Genomic DNA, 14056 nt, shown 5'->3' on the forward strand with positions numbered 1-14056 from the left:
CCCACCAAGTGAGAAACACATCCTTCTTCCCCAGCGTCAGAGTGTCTCTCCAGTACCTATCCCACATTTCCAATATTCCAGCCAAATGAATGTGAACCAAATTCAAATCATCCTGATTCCCTAGTATGAAATCTTGAAAAAGCTGGATATACTAGAACTAATTTCACCTGAAATGCGGCATTTTACCTAAACTAAGTGGAAACAGAAATATCAGTTTCCTAATCAGCCTGCTATTGGTGACCCATAGACTTCAGAAGCCTACAAAAAGGAAGTAAATATCCCCACCTCATGCTCATTCAACATTGCTGCCCAGAGACAAACTCCAAAGAGACCCAACTTTTGCTGTGGAAGGCAAACAAGGACCTCAGTTCAGATGAGTGCAGAGGAGATTAACAACCACTTTGGGCCAAGCCAAGCCAGGCACTGATTGTACAACCAGCCAAGGATCTGAAATACACCCGGAGGCAAAACTACAAATCCACCAAGGGCAAAAAGCAATTAAGTCTTTATAGATTTCTTATTAGATCTGAACTTTAATGTATGGTCCCCATTTACATTCCTATTTCGGGGGGAAAGTAAAAGGAATCCTAACCTGGGAGACCCCAAAGGGTAGGCCCTGTGGCCAATTCCTTTACTCTTTTCAAATCTAGGGTCAGGTTTAGGCACATAACATATGTGGCCCTAATCAGGGTTCTTGGTGATGGTAATAACAATGTTTGCGCAATGGGGCCTGGGCAATGAGGAGCCTATAAACTTAAATTTGAAGAAATACAGACTTGGAAGTCTAGGGCAAGGCACACTGGAAGTGTAAGTTGGGAAATTTGGAAAGAAATGTGGCAACGTCCATCAAGAGCCCTAAAAAAAAAAAAAAAAAAAAAATCCATGACTGCCACAAATCTATCCCAAAGAAACAAACTAAAATGCAGACAAATCTTCATACATGAAGAAGTTTCCTGAGGATTTCCCATCACGGCACAGCAGAAATGAATCCGAGTAGGAACCATGAAGCTGCAGGTTCAATCCTGGGCCTTGCTCAAAGGGTTGAGGATCCGGCATTGACATGAGCTATGGTGTAGGTCGCAGACTCGTCTGGGATCTGGCGTTGCTGTGGCTCTGGTGTAGGCCGGCAGCTATAGCTCCAATTGGACCCCTAGCCTGGGAAACTCCACATGCTACAGGTGTGGCCCTAAGAGGACAAAAAAGAAAAAAAAAAAAAGGAAAAGTTTCCTGAGAGTTATTTACAACAATGCAGTTTTGGAAATTACTTAGATGTCTAATGATAGGGTTAATTAAAATATGGTGTCCCCCAAGTCACACTATTACACATAAAAAGTTTTTAATGTTATGAAATTATTCTTTGGGTATAATGTTAAGTGGAATAAAACAACAAGCAAAATTAAACAAGCAATATGATTCAATTCCAGCTTCAAAAATCTCCAAAGAAAAAAGATAGGAAGGAAAAATGTCAGTATGTTAATCCTTCCTATTTCTAGAAGGTAGAGTTATGAGTTTAAGAAAATTCTATTTTCTGCATTTATTTTCTATAATAAAGAAATATTTTCCTAATTTGAAAAAAAGTTCTAATTTGAAAAAGAGACTTTATTACACTATTGGGCATACATATTCATTTATTCAGTATTTATTATAAGCCTGCTAGGTAATACTGATCTTACTGCTATTAATACTGTTCCTTCTAACTCTAATCTTAACCTTAATTACACCCTAACCTTGACTTTGACAAAACTGTGCTAGAGACAATGAGGGACAGGTGACAAAACAAGGTCCTCACTGCCAAGCAAGGAAGAAGAAAGAAATTGCCCTTTGCCCTAGGCCCCTGCTGTGTGCCAAGTCCTAGGCTGGGTACCGTCCACGTGTTCTCCCATAATTCTCACTACCATTGGGTCTGGTGATATCTCTATGCCTATTTCACAGGTGAGGAAATATATCAGCAAGCATGCATGCTTCTCCTCCCAGAGGGGAGGGTTCAGGGGTTCATTCTTCCTGCACTAGAACCCCCTGCCTAGTTTCCAGGGTCGGTATTTGTCCTTGAGGCTACTTTTTCCTCCTCTACTAGTCTGCAGTGCCACTCTCAACAAGTCAGTGATGTCCAAAATCCCTTCCAAGGATACAGAAGATGCACGTGAAGAAAAAACAACACCCCCGTCTCCATTAGGAATTCTTTTTCCGATGGTGGATCCTTGATTTATCACCTGAAGGCATTTACTAGAAGCATTCCTGGAATAATGAGGGCTGCTTCTCATAGTTACTTCATGATCACATGGTTTCCGCCTCTGATTGTCCATGTTATTGTTCTCTTGGGAATCACAAATGCTTGTCTCTGCACTTGAAGCATTGTGGCTGGCTCTTCCCCTCCTCCCGCCTTCCCCTCCCAAAGAGTTGCTTTTCACAGAGTTTCCACAGGCCCCTCTGGCCCCTCTGCCTCAGGACTAAACCAGCAGAGACACAGATCTGCAAAGTCCAGAAGTGGCAATGGTCAAGGAAGTGAACAATCTTCAAAATGCGTATCAGCGGCCCACTGACTAATGCCAACATCATGCTTCTGATGCCAGCAATGTACGATTGAACCAGGCAGGGGGCTGAGTGAAAGAAACATCTCACACTCAAGGAAACAGAACACGATGAGCATTCTAGAATACAACAGAGGGGCCACTCCCACCATTCCAGGCTTTGTGTTCAGGGTTCCTTCTACACACAGTCTTTTACTCATCTCTTTAAATACTTTCCATGGTCTTAGTGCTTTTGCTTTCTCACTACCTCTCTTAATATAATCTGCTTACTGAAAAATAGCTATCATCCACAAATGAGTATAAATGAGGAGTGTTTATGTGTCTAAAATGGAACACAAGCCCCTGGGGGGGGGGAATATGAGGCACCCCCCTGCCACCTCCATTATCCTACACAACCATAGCTACCATGGCTGTCTTAGCCAGCAGAAACCCCGGTTTCAGGCAATTGCCACCTGCATTCCCCATGTGTAGCAACCTTCACACTCAGAATTCAAAGGGAATCTTGAAGAAAGCTGACTTGATGAACAGAATGCCACTGCCAACCACAGATTACATCCATCTCTTTACCACCCTCTTCTACCTCCCTGCTTCCATCCATTCCTTAGCCTGTCTTTCAGGGTTCACCTTCCCCCTCTACCCAAATATGTCCCCTGTTCTCCAACACCACTGCCTCCTTCACCCTAGCCTCCTTATTCTATTCAGGGGATAAAAACTCAGGTTCTGCTGCTACAAATCACACTGGCAAGTTGTGTCCTTAGGCAAGTTATCTAACCTCTCTGAGTTTCAGTTTCCTCATTTGCAAAATGGGAATAAATAATACCCATCTCAAAATGCTGTGAAAATGAAGTTTACGTATACAGAATACTTACAACAGTGCAATTATGTAGGCTGGCAGATACTAATAATGGCTAGCCCTTATTTATTACTTCCTAGATCAGTTTCCACATTGGTTAGAAGCATGAAGTGCTTTTTTCAACCCAAAGTCATGTTTGAAGATTTAGCCATGTTGTTACATAACAAAGTAGCTCAAAAAAGCTAGCCACAGACAACTATATATGGTATGATACCATTTTTTATAAAGCTCAAAAGCATACAAAACTGAGTGATACACTGTTTATGCAAACATATGGTAAACTATACCCAAAAAGCACGACAAGGATAAACACAAAATGCTAGATAGTATTTATTTCTGGGGAAGTAGGTGGGATCAAAGTGGGGAAGAGTCACAGGTAGCTTCAAGGGCAGAGGTGATGCTCTGCTCCTGAAGTTGGGGGTGTTCATTTTGTTACTATGCTTGAGAACTTAAACATTCATTTCATCTGTTCCTTCATAGGTAGAAAATATTGTCATATATGTGCATATACTTATTACTACTATCAGGCTCCTTTAGGAGACAGACTCTCAAACAGTAAGCACCTGGGTGCTACAGTGAGATTGCAGATAGTTTCTTCACAACACACTTAGGAGATGGGCATTCCTTTCCCACATTAAACATTAGAATACTGGACTCAGAAATGTTGAGTCATATGCCCAAGGTCTCACTTTGTGCCAAATATCTTCCTTTTGTCCCTCTGCATCCAATCTCTATCTCCTCCTGTCCAACTGATGCCCTGGGAGGCTGACCCACATGGACTGCATCAACAAAGCCCCTGGTACCTGGCTTTGGTTACATTCAGTCAATGACTAACAATAACAGGAGCTCAGAGAGTGGGAGGGGGTGGAGCAAGACCAGTGTCTCCCCTCACCCTGCATCATGGAATCACCATGAGTTGGTGGCATCTCTCTGCTTTCGGCCACAGCTCCTATGGGATGACCTTCTCCTACAGCTACCTCTCTGGGTTCTACGTGCTTCTCAGGCTTACAACTAATAATGTCTTCCCTCCCTGTTGCTGCCAGCTCTGGGATAACTTGGAAATCCAAACCTTGTTGGTTTCCCTGTCACCTGCCCACATCACTGGAAAGGGCCCCTTTGTCAAACTCTTCTCAGATAACCCGTGTGGAGTGGTCATGTTTCCTGTCTCAGAAGTGGTATATCTGGGATCTGAACCCCAGTGCCTTCCGTCTGTCCTAAGATGCCTCTGTTCCCTTTGCTGTGAAGGTCTATATGGCTCCAAAGAAGGTAACCACTAACAATGGCTATTACTATTGTAATGTTATGTTCCTTAGCAGCAGAGGAGAACACTATTTGCTTTGTAGGGCTTGTACTACATACTCCTAACAACAGGGACACTTAAGTGATAGTGCTAAGAAATTTACGTAGAATGTGGGAACTATAATATAAATTATAAGCCCTTTATACCTAAGCGACAAAAGCAATTAAAAACAGATCTGGGAATGGAGAAGCTATAGGCAAACACCCTTTTTGGCTCTGTTTTCTGAACCTTCCATCACTACTCCCTGCATCCTCCCTTCTCAGATGATCCCAGAGCAAAGGGCAGGATGCCAAGGACACATTTCACCAGGCCCTTACAACGAACATATTCAGTGATGATAGTTTCCATAGTTTGGGTTCTCTCATGCTGAATATAGTGGGAGGAAACCCCTGCAGTTTTTATCTCACCTTTTAACTGTATTTCTGGCTCTCTCCACTTATTTTTATTTTCTGGTCATGCTGCACGGAGAATGCTGGCTATAAGCCAAAATTATCTCTTGCTGAAATCAGTTGAACAAGAGCAAATGCTATCAAATAATAAGCTGTGAATATTGGCACCTTAGTTTGACTGGCATTACAGAATATCCCACTTTAATTTCTTGTCGTTTTTCCTCACCAATATGACACCTGCATTCTTACCAGAACACTCAGGCTCTTCAGCAGAATTGCTAAGAACAGAGTTAAGTAGCAGATACATCAAGGGGCTAACAACCAGTGCCCTTAGGAACAGCAGAAATATGACTGTGACAAAGCAGGATGATGAAGAAGGGGAGGAATCCAATGCAATAAAAATAGCCCAGGATTTCTTTACCAGATACTTAGAAACTCCTATTCCAAGCATATGATCAAGTTCCAAGAATCCTAGTGGGTAGATTTAGCCATACTGTGAGTTACACCTGGGTGTTTACTCTCAGGCTAGATTCTCTGTCTCTCAATTTCTAGGGACATTCATCAGCTGATTGTATTTCCTCCCCAATCCTTTCATGTACAAGTGACCACAAGCAGATAACAGGGCAGAAGGACAAAAAAGCTAGATAAGTCTAGGATGGATGACAGAAAAGGAAGCATAGGAGTTGACCAAGATCTCTATCCATGCCCTGGTTCATGGTAGGCACTTAATAAATATTTGTTGAATTGAGTGAATGGCATTGTTGGGAAGTTGAATCAGAAGACTTTTTAGGACCTCTCTTCCTACTCTAACATCCTATGATTCCTTACAATAAGATAATAGAAATCTTGGAGAAGCCCCAGGAGATAGATGCTCATCAGGAGCAAGAAAGGGCAGTTGGTAAGAACTCGGCTCGGGCTGATATGGATCCTAAAAGGACACCTAGTGCTGTTCCAACTGTCATATCCCAGGATGATGCCTGGCCCCTGGTGATGCCTCAAAATTCCCACACAGTGTCCAAAGGAAATGGAAAGCAGTCCTCTTAGGATTTAAGATGTAGACAAGATCCAAAGTGAAATTCTAGGCCTTAAACTATTTAGGGAACCTGAGAGAGACTATGTATAATGTGTTTTCCTCTAATATCATAGAATCACAGAATTCAAGGCAGGAAAGCTTCTTTGAAATGATCTAATCCAGCCTCCAACCCACTGGAGGAATCCTCCCTATAGCATCTCTAACAGAAGGCCATTCAGGCTCCAGTGACAGAAAGCTCACTTTCTCCAGAGGCAGCAGCATTACTGCTGGACAGCTCCACCTGGGCAGATCTTTCTTCCTTGAGCGCTGAGGTCTCTAACTTCTACCCATTGATGCAACAGAAACCATGCCTGTTCCCTCCTCTTTGGAGCAGCTCTCCTGATACCTGAAGTCAGGAATCATTTTTCTTCCACTTTCACTCCTGCCAGAAAACATCCATTAGTCCTTCAACTGCAGAGAAAGAGTTTGTAGATTTCTCAGTGCGCTGCTCCCCTGACAATACTCTATCTGATCCATGCAGTTCTTAAAACAGGGCTGGCAGGGTTTAATGTTGCAGAATTGACGAAGTCGTCCAGCCATGACCTGGCCTTCACATAGGATAGTGGGAGCCATTCTTCTCATTCCTGTCACATAACCATCCTTCCTCTCAGGCCCTCTTGGATGTTGTACCCTTTCACCCGGCAGAAGTCTTTTCCTTTTTAATTGCATCCAATCTGTTTTGTCCTATCTTTGCTTAACAAGCCAAAATTAAGAAAATGCTCTTCTGATTCTTTCATCTTCTATTCTAAATAAAATATGAGTTTGCCTTAGCAGTAGGAATGTGACAAACCTACCAGAAAGAAATATGTACCTCAGGATCATATCTCTCAGGATCCCAAATTTATATAGGCCCTAAAAGAACTAACAGTCTGTCATGGGTCCCCATGAAAATTTCTCCTGTAAATTGCTTTAGAAAATGCCTGGTTTTATGCCTGTTAGTATTATACTTGGGAAAGATGCTTTTAAAACTGCTTATCCCCTAGATGGCTAAATTGCTAAATTACCTATACCAATCATGGGTTATTTAATCCATCTCCTTGCCTCCAAGACAGATGAGAATATTTCTTCTGTATAAAGATCTCTAGGGGAAAAAATCTTCTACTCTATTCTTCATCCAAGTCTCATGCACTCACGTTTAGAAGTTCTTCTTTGGATATAACCTAAGTCCCTTTCATCGGAGCTTTAGAACCTTTATCTTTTTTCTGGTTCCCTGTGGATATCATCAAGAAAAAAAAAAAAGACACCAGTCGACATCTATTTGTTTACAGGCTTCTGCTTGGAGCTCTTCGGGGCTCCCCATTCTGCACAACATTCTTCCAAGCATTTGATGACTGCTCTTAAATCCCCTCTACCACCTGCCCATCAGCAGCCACCAATCCCTGTGCATGTTTCTCTCCCATGGCTCTTTCAAATGTAGTGCTTGCCTCACTTGACACCAGCTTCAATAACTTAATCAACAGATTCAACAATTATCCAAGGTCTTCCGGCAAAAGCAAGGCTCCTCTCTGTAACTTACCAATTCCTCTATGAAATGCACAGAGAGAAGACGAAGGTCCTAAAAGCCCCAGGCACCACTTGTTACTTGCCACAATGAACACTTGACAGCCTTCCACCCCACTAAGAGACAGAGAAATGTCCTCACTGGCCATGAGCGAGGACGGGGAGAGCATGGGGACAGAAGTCAGGAGGGTGGAGTTCTGGGCCAAGCTCTGCCACTACCACCGCCATCCCTATAAGCAACTCTGATCCCACAGGAACCCTGTATCCTAAGCAGAACACATCGTATCTTTGCCTGGATTACTTCTCAGCTCTTCTGGCTCTCATGTTCTATGATTCTCTGACTAGGCAAAGGCCTCTGTTCCCCGTCCACCCTTCTTAAAAGATATAAACCATGTCCCAGGGACATGTCTCCCTCACCACCCTCTGAGGCCAGCACCATCTAGAAACACTTAGAAACCAGTCCTTCTGAACTTTTTTTTTTTTTTGAATGATAGTTATTATTTATTGAACATCATCTATACACTGTGCAGGGAAGATGAATGAGAATGCTTCATCTGCATTTGCATCCTTTTGACTTTACAAAGCCCTCGCTTATTTTTCATTACATTTCCTCCTTTCAATGCCCTTTGATACAGGAAGGGAAAGTTTAATTTTGCCCACCTGACAGGAGAAAGATTTTTTTTTTGCTATTATCTCAAATGCCTCTCTTATGACTTTTTTTTATTACATTTATAGATGTACAACAATCATCACAACCCAATTTTATAGCATTTCCATCCCAAACCCCCAACACATCCCCCCACCTTCCTCAACTTTTTTTTAAAAAGTCATCATCATCCCCTGCCCCAAAAGAGACTCCTTATCCTTTTTTCCTTAATCACTCACCCAATGAAATCTGAATATCATAAATACACAGTATGTATCTGTTTATGTATTATGCATATAGCTGTGCTTAACACATAAAAGAGTAAGATTTTTGCCATCCCTAAGAGCCAGTTCTCATCCCCCTTGGAGGCAATGTTACCCCTGCTGAAAATGCATGACTTAGATTGAGCTGAAGACTACCTCTTGAATGATGTAAGTGGAGTTATTTGTCCCAAACATATTCAAAAGATGAAGATTTTAGAAAAATTCCATTACACAAGCCAGAGTGGAATCTGCCAGAAATCCCATTTCCCCAAAGTAAAGAGCAGTTTTCCATCCCTCCTCCCCAGGCCACACTGTCTCCTGTACCAAGGCCTGTTCTGGTCCTCTCAGCCCAGGACCTTCACCTCTGCCCATGGTTCCCACATCCAGCTCCTGCTCCATTCATATGAATCCCAGCAGTAACAATGGGAGTGATGGGAATGCAGTGAACAATGGGTGATGACGTTCCAGGAAGAATCAGAATCCATTCCAAGAGCAGAAACAGCCAGGCGCCTGGCAGGGATGGAGGTTCATTCCAACTCACTTGCATCAGCCCAGCTTCCCCGGCCCTCCCCTGCAGGACATTCCCATCACCTTACCTTGGCACGCTGGCCAGATAGGTCACGAGTTTCCGCAGGTCTTCCTGTCTTATTCTGTCATGATTGCTGCGAGCAGGGAAGGTCAGGATGGGTCCACCTCGCTTATCGCGGCCCCCTGTAGGGAGGCAAAGAAGGGAGTTTAAGAAAAACAGCCAGAAACTGTGCCACAGAGGAAAAAGAATTTGTCCCCGTGCTGGATGAACCAGGCAGAAACATGGTGCCCAGAGAAATCTGGCACTGTTCAGGGAAACGGCATGGGGTCTGGATGTGGAGAAGATACATGATGTTCGGTAAGTCTTTTGACTTCTCTGATGTCACATCTGCAAGATACAGGTGAAAATAATGACAATATTACAGAGTTGCTGCAAGACCTGATAAGACGGCATATGCGGAAGCACTTTGAAAAATATTCTCGGAGTTTCCATTGTGGCTCAGTGGTAACGAACCCAACTAGTATCCATGAGGATGTGAGTTAGATCCCTGGCCTCACTCAGTGGGTTAAGGATCCGGCATTGCCGTGAGCTGTGGTGTAGGTCACAGCTCTGGCTTGGATTCTGCATTGCTATGGCTGTCTCATAGGCTGGCAGCTGCAGCATCGATTCAACCCCTAGCCTGGGAACCGACATATGCCACAGGTATGGCCCCCAAAAGCAAAAAAAGAAAAATATTCTCTACAAATGTGTGAGGATAATGAAGGAGGTGATAACTGCTCTGACTGAGAAAACAAACCTTTGAAGGTGTTATAGTCTTTGGAAATTCAACCTCCAATTCACTTCTCTTTACAGACTTCTGTGATGGGAGAGAGCTCAGGATTAACTGACTACCAAGGTCAGAAGCCCTTAAAGCATCCAGCCGGGTCATCATTGCTGGGAGGTTTTTAGATTCACAGAAAAGACAATAAGTGTTTTCTATGAAGCCAAGGAACCACCCCTGCCTTCCTGCCTGAGGTGCCACCTGTCACTCCTGCTGGAGAAGCACATGCATCTTTATTGGAAACAGGAGGCTGAAGGTCTTAATCGCTGCAGATGCATATGTACACACTATGATTACAAGTGTTTTCTAAATATCAGGTTGAAAAAAAGCTGGAAGGAGTAATTGAGATGATGATCATTGTTTGCTATCAGAAGGCTGGGATTTTACATGGTTGCTTTCTCTTTCCTCTATTTTCCAAACTTTCTATTCACTATTTATTCCACAATTTAAAATTTTATTCATTTTTATTTTATTCAGTTTTATAAAATTAAAAACATTAAATTTATAAAATTTTATTCAATTTTATTCATTCATTCACTGTGCTACAATTAGAAGCCAGGACCAAGTCTCTCAGGAGGGTTAGACAGGGACAAACCTAAGGTATAGCAACCATGTCCTTACAGGTACTTGCTACTACACAAAGAAAACTCTGTCATGATCACAGATTCCCCATCCCACATGCATCTCAGGCTGCCACCTGACATTCCCCAGAGCAGGGACCACCAGGAATCTGAAGTAGGAGGGAGGAGGGGTTGGCGTGGCCATCACCAATACTGGAAAAGAAGCTTCTCTTTCCCAAGGAAAAGCAGAGCCTCCCAGGGCCCGGATAACATTTCCCTCTGACTGTACTGTCCAAAAACCACAAAGACAGAGGGGAGGCTGGAAAAACAAAATCCAATCCATTCCAGGATATTCCAGAGGAGGAAATAAGAAGGCTGCAAGGATAAAAGGAACAAATGAGATCAGGGCCACTGAGGGATTTGGCCTCAAAGTAAAAAAGTTTCAGCACCACCATCCCCTCCCCGAAGCCCCCAGTCAGGGCAGGTTTATGTAGAGAGACCACAGAGTTGGGCCCTGGCCCCCAGGTCCAAACCCGGTTTTATGTACAGATAACCAACCTCATCTCATCTACCTTGGACATGATCCACATCTGCCAACTGCCTTCCATAGGAGGAAAAGGAAGTGAGGAGATCAAATGATAAGTTTCCCCAAAGCTGGGAGGCTCCCCCACACTCCCAACCTTCCCCTCCAGCCTTGACCTCACCCAAAGGACTTGTACTCTTGGGTGGTTTTAACTGCAGCTGTTGCCTTTCTTCCTGACCTTCCATGGATGATCTAAGAAGAGTGCTGGAGGAGTTCCCGTCGTGGTGCAGTGGTTAACGAATCTGACTAGGAACCATGAGGTTGTGGGTTCGATCCCTGGCCTTGCTCAGTGGGTTTAGGATCCGGTGGTGCCGTGAGCTGTGGTATAGGTCGCAGACGTGGCTTGGATCCTGCATTGCTGTGGCTGTGGTGTAGGCCGGCGGCTACAGCTCCGATTTGACCCCTAGCCTGAGAACCTCCATATGCTGCAGGAGTGGCCCTAGAAAAGGCAAAAAAAGAAAAAAAATAAAAATAAAAATAAAAATAAAGAAGAGTGCTGGAGTTCCCATGGTGGCTTGGCAGTAATGAACTGGACGAGCATCCATAAGGCTGCGGGTTCAATTCCTGGCCCAGTTCAGTGGGTTAAAGGTCTGGCATTGCCGTGTGTTGTAGTGTGGGTCATAGACGTGGTTTAGATCTGGTGTTGCTATGGCTGTGGTATAGGCAAGTGGCTGCAGCTCTGATTCGACCCTTGGCCTGGTAACTTCCATATGCCATGTGTGTGGCCCTAAGAAGACTTTAAAAAAAAAAAAAAAGAAGAACAATGTTAAAGGACCCAAGGCTGGTCTGATGGCAAAGAGGTTTGGAGGGCTGCTGGCACTGTCCCTCTTGAGCAACAGCTAGTTCTGTCCTTTGCAACAGGAGTTTCATAATCTTGGCTGTGGAAGGTTCCAGATGCATGGTGGGGGGAGAAGCTCTGGGGAAGTGGAATCCCTCCCCTCCTGGAAATATGGATAAGGAGTCCAGAGGGTGCAGCATGATCAAACCAGGTATTTTTCAGAAAGGAGATGACCTTGCAAGATCGTAGGAAGAAGAAGAAGAACAAGCATGAAGGAAGAGAATCATTATGCTGGAATGAGTGGGGACAGTGGATGGACCAAGGTTTCAGACCTCATACAAGGAGATGGGGGCTGACCCTTTCTCTGTGACAGATTGATAGAACAAAGAGGGAGGAAGAAACGAAGATAAGGGATGGGGAGTGAGGGGTTCAGCCTGCCTTTAGGTGAAATGGAGTAGTGAGGGTCAGGGTGGGCTTGAGGTGCTAGGAGAAAGGAGGAGTGGACCATTGCTGAAGAGCATTCTTAGATAATGGACAGTAGGACTGTGTATGATGTGGGTTCAAGGGTAGGTGGCAGGGTACCGGGGCATAGTAAGAGCTCTATTGAAAGGTCTGGCCATGGTGTTGACTAGTAATTGACATGAGTGCTGAAGTTCTGAAGGGTGAAAAGCAGAGATGAAGAATGAGAACCCTCAGTTAAGGAAGCAGACCCCAGACAGTGGGAGACAAAAAGAGCCAAGTTTTGAAGACAATAGAGATGGTGGCAGGATCCCCTTGCTCACCCAACACCTGCTATTTGCCTACTTGGTCAAACCTTTGGTGCTGGGAACTTTAGGACAGGAATGTAGAGGATAAAGAGGGAGGAGGTGGTTTGATGTGCTGGAAGTGGCACTGGTCCCCTTCCACAGTGGCAGGGCAGGGGCAGGACGGCTGGGGAAGAGGTAAGGCTGAAAGCAGGGGAGGTTAAGGTTTCCCTGATTGAGGTGGAGGAGGATGGAGCTCACATTTTTCAGGAGTTGAGTTCCATTTAGGGCAAGCAGATTAGGGCAGTTTGGGGGAAGGACAAGAAAAGTACATCTAGGGAATAATTCCCAAAATCTGGTCCCTGTAACTAGAGTCCTGCGAGATGTTGATGGATATACACGTTGTTTTTAAGAGAATGAGGTATTAATCGTTTGGGAAATGCTTTCATGTGCTTGATGGACATGTGCTTTAAAGAACATGGTAAATCTCCAAGAGGGGGGCTATAACAGGCAGCGTTTCTCAAATGTATTTTCTAGTAGAACCCCTTTTTCTTTTTTGAAGAAGATCATCTCATGTGACTGTTGGTCTACGTCCCCACTTTGAGATGGTCTAGAGTATAAGAGATGGTGCCACTGCAGCACGGAGCTTCTCTGAGAATGATGGGCATGATGCTGATGGGAGATGAGGTGGCAGAGAAAGCTATCAGGAGGTGGCCAAAAGGAGAGGGTGAGTGCACACAGCAAGAACAGGGTGGACTAAGCCTGCCCAGGCTGGCTGGATAAAAGGAACACTGTGTGCTGTGAGCCGGAGGCAGAGCACATAAAGGAGGCTAGAGCTAGAGCAGGGGCAAAGGGGGAGCCCATGGGCTGAGAACACAGAGCAGAATGTGGCAGGGCTTGGAACGATGCCCCACCACCACCACCGAGGCCCAGCCACAGAGCCTGTGGCACACACGTGCACACACCCACACGCTGCTGGGCTGCACTGGATTATTCCAAATGTACGTTCCCATGGCAGCGCAGCTTCCCCGCACCCCAGCCACCCGGGGCCCCAGCAGGGGAGGGGGCTCAACTGGCATTTTGTTTTTCTGCTCAGCACTTCCTGCAGTGCCTCTGCTCAGAAAGAAATGTAACTGCTACATTGCATTACTTAATTCTGGGTTTCTTTATTTTGTTTTATTTTTGTGTTCTCTCTTTTAAAAGCTTAAGATACAAGGGCCTTTTTTGGTTTGTTTTTGTTTTGCGGTTTTTTTTCTTTTTTTTAGATGCAGTCAATCATCTCCCTGGCGCCCTCAGCGTCCTTCCCAGGCACAGAAGGACAATGTCCCTAAGCCCCAAAGCTCCTGGCAACACGTGCAGATGAATGACTTCCCCATTCTCAGTCCACAATGGCACAAGGGCATGAGTTGCAGCTCCCAGCCCCTAGGTCCTCCTCTGGGAAGCGGCTACCTGCCTTGCACCTGACTGACTGCCTTCCTGGCACCTTGCTGCT

The 14056-nt window shown here is 44.6% G+C and overlaps 1 protein-coding gene across 1 annotated transcript in view; it reads right to left on the minus strand.

The window, feature by feature from the left end:
• Positions 1 to 14056, minus strand: part of KALRN (kalirin RhoGEF kinase) — a 623278-nt gene that overhangs the window by 483010 nt on the left and 126212 nt on the right. The window contains 1 exon segment of the mRNA XM_021071254.1: positions 9148 to 9262. Within this exon segment, the coding sequence (XP_020926913.1) occupies positions 9148 to 9262 (115 nt within the window).

Source organism: Sus scrofa, chromosome 13 (assembly GCF_000003025.6).
Source record: "Sus scrofa isolate TJ Tabasco breed Duroc chromosome 13, Sscrofa11.1, whole genome shotgun sequence".
NCBI lineage: Eukaryota > Metazoa > Chordata > Mammalia > Artiodactyla > Suidae > Sus > Sus scrofa.